At 44.8% G+C, this 8222-nt stretch overlaps 1 protein-coding gene across 1 annotated transcript; it reads right to left on the bottom strand.

Annotated features, from left to right (window-relative positions):
* Window positions 1-287: 287 nt before the first annotated feature.
* Window positions 288-1586, bottom strand: LOC122638827. Its single transcript, XM_043831673.1, has 2 exons — window positions 1263-1586; window positions 288-1169 (listed from the first exon to the last, which is right to left on the bottom strand). The coding sequence occupies exons 1-2, from the start codon at window positions 1584-1586 to the stop codon at window positions 288-290; spliced, it is 1206 nt and encodes a 401-aa protein (XP_043687608.1).
* Between the last annotated feature and the right edge of the window lie 6636 nt (window positions 1587-8222).

Genomic DNA, 8222 nt, shown 5'->3' with positions numbered 1-8222 from the left:
GACCTGGAGGGCAAACCAGAGTCTGCTTGATGTCGTAGGAAACTCTTTCTCTTTTTGGCCGATCTTTGTCGATCTGGCCTTTGGCACCTGTCAATTTGTGGTGGCCGAGGTGTCTCGGCTTGGAACAATCTTTTTTCTTCCTTTATTTTTTTGTGTGTGGCCGGCAATCGGCCTTTATCATTTTGTAACCTCCCACATTGTTGGGTGGTACTTCTTTAAATACTTGTCGTTCAGCGGCCTTAACTGCACTTGGCTATCCACTCTCCTTAGGCGATATGCCCCCCCTTTTAAGACCTGATGCACCACAAACGGTCCTTCCCAGGTGGGTGACCACTTCCCAAATTTGGGGTCCTTGTGTCCGATCGGAACACAGCTTTGAAAACTAAGTCAGATTCAGTAAACGCCTTAGGCCTAACCATTTTGTTATAGGCCTTAGCCACCTTGGCCTTCTGGGCCTGCACCCGGTCAAGAGCCAAGAGACGCTCCTCATCCAGATCATCGAGCTCGGCCATCATGGAGTCCTTGTACTGACTTGGGGTCATCTCATAATGTCTTGCCACTCGCAGAGACTTCACGGTCACCTCCATAGGCAGGATAGCATCATAACCAAAGGTTAGCGCATAGGGGGCCATCCCCATCACCATCCTCTTTGAAGTCATGAAAGACCACAGCACTTCTGACAGCATCTCCGCCCAGGATCTTGGGTTGTCATTGATAACCTTGGATAAATTTACCTTGATAACCTTGTTACTTGCCTTTGCTTGACCGTTGCGCTGTGCATAATAGGGTATTGAAAAGGTAACTGTTATACCATACTCCCGTGTGAACTGAGATACCTCCCCTCCAGAGAAAACTAACCCATTGTCACAGGTAAGGGTCTCAGGCAGGCCGAAATGATGTATTAACTCATGCCTCACATACCTAATCACGTCAGCTTGGCTGACCAACTTCATTGGCACGGCCTCCACCCACTTTGTAAAGTTATCGGTTGCCACGATAACAAACACATGCCCCTGGGCCGATGGGGGAGTCACCTTCTCAATCAGATCAAGGGCCCATCCCCTGAACGACCATGGATTGACGATGGGATGAAGCTGTGTTGCAGGCACACCTTGCATGGGCACATGCCTTTGACATGCCTGGCACCCCTTCACATACTTGATATAGTCCTACAAGATGGTTGGCTAGTAATAGCCATAGCGTCTAAGTAGGCATCTCATCTGGATTCCGGCCTGATGGGAACCACAAATCCCTTCGTGTACCTCGGCCATAATGAGCATCGACTCATTCAACCCCAAAGACTTGAGTAGGAGATCATCCTGACCTCGCTTATACAACTCGTTACCATGTAGAAGATAGTTCAACACATGATATCTCGTCTTTCGGTCAACTCTAGCATCAGGATTTTGGAGATAATGAATGACCGAGGACCTCCAATCTAGTTGAACCTCGTCCAAATTCCCCACCTCAAATGCTCCTTCTTCTAGGACAGAAGAGAAAGTTTTCTTTTGGATGATAAACACCTTCTCAACCTCTCCCTTTGAGAATGACACACTTGACGTGGCTTGGGTAAGGCCATTTGCCATACTATTCTCTGCTCGTGGGACATGCTTGACCGAGCTATCGTCAAACTTGTCCAAACATTACTGAGCCAGTGACAAATATGGGAGTAGGGTCTGGCTCTCACAGCGGTATTCCTTGGCCAGATGCCTGATGAGCAATTGAGAGTCACCAACAACTTTGACATTCTGGGCTTCCAGTGCATTGAGAGTTCTGAGGCCGATTATCAAGGCCTCATACTTAGCTTGGTTGTTTATGCATGGAAAACAAAGTTGGAAAGTGAGGTGAGTCACAACGCCGGTGGGGGACACCAAAACTATCCTTGCCCCTGCTAAGGCACTAGTCCTGAACCCATCAAAAAACAATTTCTAGGTTGTCTGCGCAATGGTGTTCACTCCCTCGCTCATGTTTGTTTCCCCCAACTCCAAAGGGGGATGTACTACAAGAAAATCAGCTAAGCCCTTGCCTTTGACCGATTTCTGGGGCACATACTAGAGTGAGAACTCTGTTAAGGCTATCATCCATTTTCCTATCTGGCCCCTTATAATCGGTTTAGGAAGCATTTACTTGACAGAGAAAAAGCACCGTCGTGGGTAACAAGTAATACCTGAGTTTGGTGTAGGAGACGTAGAACGCCAAACAAAGCTTCTCAATAGGCACGTACTTTCTTTCCACATTGGTCAAGGCACGGATTAAGTAATAAATAGCCTGCTCGCAGCCAATCTCGTTGTCTTGAGCGAGTAAGCTCCCAATCAACTTTTCTGAGGCCGAGACATATAGCTTGAGCGGTACCCCCTTTCATGGTGGCATCAGTATAGGGGGTTCGGTCAAATAGCGCTTTAGCTCTTCGAAGGCCTGCTGGTGCTCAGCCCCCAGTGGAACTCATTGTTTGACCGAAGTGGTAATAATGGAGAGAAAGCCCTCACTTGGCCAGCGAAGTTGGAGATAAACCACCTAAGGAAGTTGACCTATCCCAAGAATTTCTATAGCTCTTTGTTCTTAGGAGCTGGCGTCTGCATGATTGCCTTGGTCTTGTTCTTATCAACTTCGATTCCTTTTTGATGTACCAGAAAACTAAGGAAATTCCCTACTGACACCCCAAAGGCACACTTAAGGGGGTTCATCTTGAGACCGTGACACCTCATCCACTCAAAAGATCTCCAAAGATGCTCAAGGTGCTCCTCCTGGCTTATAGACTTAACTGCGACGTCGTCAATGTACACCTCTAAAAAGTAACCAACATACCGTGGAAAATGAGGTTCATTCCCCTTTGATATGTGGCTCCAGCATTCTCAGGCTGAAAGGCATTACGACTCACTCAAACGTCCCGATAGGCCCAGGGCATCTAAAGGCCGTTTTGGACACGTCCTCCTCAGTGATAAATATTTGATTGTACCCTGAGTACCCATCCATAAACGACAAGATCTGGTGATTTACTGCCGAATCGACAAGCATGTCGGCCATCGGCATTGGGTACTCGTCCTTAGGGGTCGCAGCATTTAGGTCTCGGAAGTCTATACAAACTCTCAACTTTTCGTTCTGCTTAAAGATGGGTACGACGTTCGCCAGCCATTGGACATAGCGAATTGGTTGAATAAACCCTGCCTTAAGAAGTCTCTAAATCTAGTCCTTTATCTTCGCCACAACCTCAGGCGCCATGCTCAACAAGTCTCCGATCTAGGCCAAGCAATTCGGTATAGTCCCAAGCAAACAGTCCTTATATTCCATCAACAAGTTTACAATCGATGCCCAGAAGGCTGGGGCAAGTAGGCCACTAATAAACGTGGGCCTCTTGACATCACCGGAACCTAAATCAATTTCCTTGAGCGGATCTTGAACTTCAGCCAAAGTCTCCTCCATCTGGGGTGGCACCGGCTGAAGATGTCTTAATTCCAATCCTCGGCCTGAGTCTTCAACGTTGGTAGAGCACTCAGCCAGATGGGCCTGAGCCAGCGAATAAGGACTACAAAGCAACAAAACTAAAGCAGCATCACTAGAGAACCCAGAATAGGTCACTGGGCAAAAGAGAGCATAGATCTGCATCCTGGTAAGTTTGACGCCATTCCAAATGGCGCATGGAGAAAAATGCCATTCTGATATGGTGTAGGCCCATCAACATCTGACAGCCTAAGGAACCCAGAAAGGGTGTAGCTCAACTGCTCAGTGTCTTCGGCCACTGTCGAGGCCATTGCCATCGCCGTCGGTCTTCCATCCTCGCCCTGACCAACAAACGTGATAGGAGTAATCTCCCCACCATAGAGTTTGGCCTCCACATGATTCGCGTTGACCAGGAAAGGCCTGCTGTCGGCACTCACCCACTCAATCTTTCTCTTGTCATTCCAGAAAACCAGCAACCGATGGAGAGATGAAGGGATGAAACTGTTGGCCTGGATCTAGTCTTGCCCTAGCAAAGCATTATAATTGGCATCGACATCCATAATAAAGAAGGCGGTTAAGGACTCCTTGCCCCCTGATGAGCACATTTATGTGTGAAATCGTAAGGCATAAAGCATACATTTTACCACATTGGACAGAGTTACTTCGATGCTTTCTTGTGCTTTTCAGGTTTTAGGTGAATCCTTGTGAAAATGGAGCAAAAGATGCTAAGAATAGCCGAAAGCGCCCAGGAGTTGAGAAAATCAAGTTTGGATTGAGAACTGAAAGAATCACGCCAATCAATCAAATTTGAATGTGATTATAGTGGGCCCCTTAGAATAATTTTGAGGTGTTAATAGTATGGATGCGTAGCCCGTCGAGTCAGCTTCGCAACGGTTCAAACGGCACTTGATTCCAAGTTGAAACGAAGAAGTTACGACCGTTTTCGTGGATAGGGATTTATTTATAATTATTGACAGTCAACCGGGGACAAAGTAAAGCGGAAGTTCGAATTCCAGGGGCCTTAACACAATTATCAGAAGTTATCTTTCTGTCAGCCGAAAGATTCCATTTGGAAGGCTCTAGAGCAGTCCAACTTCAACTTGAGATATCTTGGGCTTTCGAACTCCAAATTGGACGAAATTTGGGTCTATTTTGGGTGATTTTTCGTAAGAAATACAACAGTGAGGTCCATATAAGCATCCCATGCTCCACGTTTTTTGAAGGACAAATTTGACATTTCATTAATTGTGAGTGGAATCCTAGTCATCATCCTTGCTCTCTCTCTCCTCCAACTTTTCAAGGGCACTTTTGGAATTCTACTTGGGATAGATTTCTTTTGAAAGATATTCTCTCATCTATGGAAGGTTGAAAAGTCATAGATGCCTTGATCTCATTGCTTGGAGAAGACACCTACAAAGAAAAGGAAGTACAAGTTAGAATTAGAAAGTTACTTTTTAATAAATAGAAGGTTTATGATTCTAGGATTCTTTTCTCTCCCTCTTTCTATTCTTTTTCTTTTTTCTTGGGATTCAAGGCAATGTAAAGGAGGAAGGAGAAGAGAATATTCTCTTTCTTAGGGAATATTTCTCCTACCACTTCCCTCTTCTCTCTTCTCCCTTCCCCCTATAAATACCCCTTGCCCTTTGGGTTGTAACAAGTTAGTTTTTAGTTCAATTTTAATTCAGTTTTTAGTTTAATTAATTAGTGAAATTTTTTCTTCTCTTCTTCTAGTTTTTGGCTTTCTAAGTTCTAGTTTGATTTCATGCTTTCAATTTCATGGTTGTGATGCTTTTGATTCATGCTTTAATTTTATGTCTTCAATATGATTGTAATAATTCTAGTTTAGTTTCAAGCTTTCTAGTCTAAGTTTCTAAGTTGATGACAAGACTTGGAGATTTAGAAGAGGAAGCAATTTCAGTCCGGTTCAAGCACATCCGGGTTTTCATTCTCTAAACTCTTAATCTCATTCGCCCTCTCCTCTATCTCTCTCTATCTTCTTCTTCTTCTCCCTCTATTTCTTTTATTTTTTTTTATATGGTTGTGGTTTGTGGATGCACTTTTATTTCCCTTATTCCTTTTTATGTGATTATTATGTGTGGCTGCATTTTTATTCCTTTCAATTTATGTTAGTTTGATAGGTTAGATGCTAATGTGTTAGGATGCCAATTTTATCTCTTAATTTTGTTAGATGCTTATAAGTTAGGTTGCATTAATTTTCATTAGTTTAATTTAACACTTTAATTTGGTTCACTTTGCATTACTTTAAAGTGAGTAAAATAGGGTGGCGTATATCTCCTTGGGTTCGACCCGTAGCTACGATTGATCCGTACGCTTGCGGTTATTATTTTGTGCAAACAAGTTTTTGGCGCCGTTGCCGAGGAGATTATTGTTCACTTTATTTTTCTGATTTTTAAGTAATTTGAAGTGCTTTATTTTATTTTACCTTTTCTTCTAAAAAAAAAAAAAAATCAGTTTTTGAAAACCTCATCTTGTTTCTCTTCTGGTCCAAAGATTGTGCGCCCAATCTAAAGTCCTTCTTATGCTCAAACCCAACCTCTTTTGGTGTCCCTCATAGGATTCAGTTACCTATGACACTACATCTTGACTTGGTTGGATGGAATGGCATATGACTTATCTTTGGAGGTGACCAACTTGGATAATAGGAAAGCAACATAGTGAGTGCCTTAGAAACAGAAACGTATAGTAGTCCTCCATTCTACATTAGAATCCAATTGGAGTCCCCCGTAGGTGGCTCTTGAAGACTATACGGGTTCCCTTGCTGTCAACCTATATGGCAACCTTACAGCTTTGGAACCATTGTTTTAATTTTTGAGGGTAATGCACCAACTGTCTATTTATTCCCTTATGTTTTTAGTGAATTTTTTCTAGTCTTTTATTTGGGATAGGTGGTTAGTTTTCCCCAAGGGAGACCTCAATTTGGGATAGGTGGTTAGTTTAGAATAATGGGAGATACTCTTCCACCTACGACTTTTGGGGAAAGGTGGAACTATGCTAAGGCAACCATAACTTTGGGGAAAATGTTTAAACCGCCGAGGGCGGCCAAAAGAAGAGAGTTAGAGAACAACTTTGCACCACCCCATGATGCCTTTCCCTTGTCACAGCTTCGACAGGTCAGCATCCACCATGTTGACCAGCGGGAAGGGGTTCTCGTCGACCAACATGATGCCTTTCCCCTTGTCTGGGAACTTCAGGCGCCCATCATTAATAACTTTCTGTAATGACATGCACAAGACAATACAATCATTAGTATTATGAGTAAAAGAATTGTGCCATTTGTAATACCTTTTCCCCTTAATCTCCTCGGCCGAGGGTATTTGATGCCCCTCTGACAACTTGATCTGTTTGTCTTTCAGAAGGTGGTCAAAAATTGACTCCGCCTTGGATATATCGTAAGAGTATCGAGCCCTACTAACCAGATTCCTGGCCGGAGTCGGTTTTGGCACTGGACTTGCCCCCGTACGCTCGGCCATGGGAGACAGAGCCTTGCACACATAGGGCTTCCTTGAGACTATCTCGGCAATGCTAACTTCGCATTCCTCATCGACCTCGAGGTCTAAGAAATTAACTGGACTTGGGCTAGGGGTTATAGCCCCCATGATTGCTAGGGCTGATTGCTTATAATAAGTCCCTGAGGATGAAGCCTTTCGGTCTTCTTCCTCTTTGAGGAGCAACTCATAGCTGGTTGCTTGAGCTACGAGCTGACCGAGGTTTGGGAACTCCTGACCGATAAAACATTTTCGTAATTAGAATGAAAGTCTGCCCAGGGCCATCTTTGCATACTCTGGCTCTTGCAAAATAGTCGGGCACTTATATTGTGCCAACTTGAACCTATTAAAGAACTTTGCAGTTGACTCATCCAACTGGCACATGCGTGCCAAATCCGCTATGGAGATGAGGGGATCAATCTGGTAGAACTGGGCATGGAATTGATCCTCCATCTCGTGCCAAGTTTGAATTGAGTCAGCTGGCAAATTAATATACCACGAAAACATAGAATCAATCAGGGAATTTGGAAACAACCTCAGTTTCATGACCTCGTTAGCCCCTAAAGTTCCACACTGGGCAACAAACCTTGCTATGTGCTCGACAGTAGACGTTTTGTCTTCTCTCTAGAACTTACTGAACTATGGAATTTTTTAGGTGTATCCGAAGTCTAACTGGTCATAATACTCTGGGTAAGGCTTCCTATACACCAGCTGGGTAATAGGCCGGAACAAGGGATTAATCTGCTCTTGGATGAACCGAGTCAGATCCTCCTGGTTAACAAGTACTTGATTGGCGTGCTCCGTAACCACTAGCCTCAGCCAGACCTCTGCCTGCCCCTCATTGGGCGGTGGAGGAAAATGTTCAGCACACGACCATTCTGGCTCTGGCAGATTCATCCTGGGCACTACCGGCCTCTGGTAAAAGCTTGTACTTGCGTAGCCAGTGCACTCTCCTCCTCAAGCCTGAAGTCCTGCCGCTGGGCCAACCGTGGTGACTAGCACAGCCGGGTTCCCAACCTGCGCTATCAAAAACATTACTCCGTTCTAGGGAAGCAAAGTCCTAGCTGCTGCACCATTTGGCTGTGCCGGCTGGCTGGACGAACTTCCTGCTTGACCAAAAACTCCAGGATAAGATCCCTGAGCCATCGGCACACCATCTCCTATTCCCATCGTGCTGCCAATTTGACCGATCGGAGTTTGGCCGATACGGAGTTGGGCAACCTAAGGCAGCAGCTGTTGGGCCAGGAACATCGTGACTAACTCCTCAAATCGGGCCTG

The sequence above is a fragment of the Telopea speciosissima genome, chromosome 9, assembly GCF_018873765.1.
Source record: "Telopea speciosissima isolate NSW1024214 ecotype Mountain lineage chromosome 9, Tspe_v1, whole genome shotgun sequence".
In the NCBI taxonomy this organism is placed as follows: Eukaryota; Viridiplantae; Streptophyta; class Magnoliopsida; order Proteales; family Proteaceae; genus Telopea; species Telopea speciosissima.
This window is presented reverse-complemented; position numbering and strand designations above follow the sequence as displayed.

Excerpts from the sequence above, each read along its gene's own strand:
- LOC122638827 (XM_043831673.1), bottom strand. The coding sequence starts at position 1,586 with ATGGCAAATGGCCTTACCCAAGCCACGTCAAGTGTGTCATTCTCAAAG. Across the intron at positions 1,170-1,262 it reads CGATGCTCATTATGGCCGAG|GACTATATCAAGTATGTGAA; the intron begins GTACACGAAGGG and ends ACCATCTTGTAG.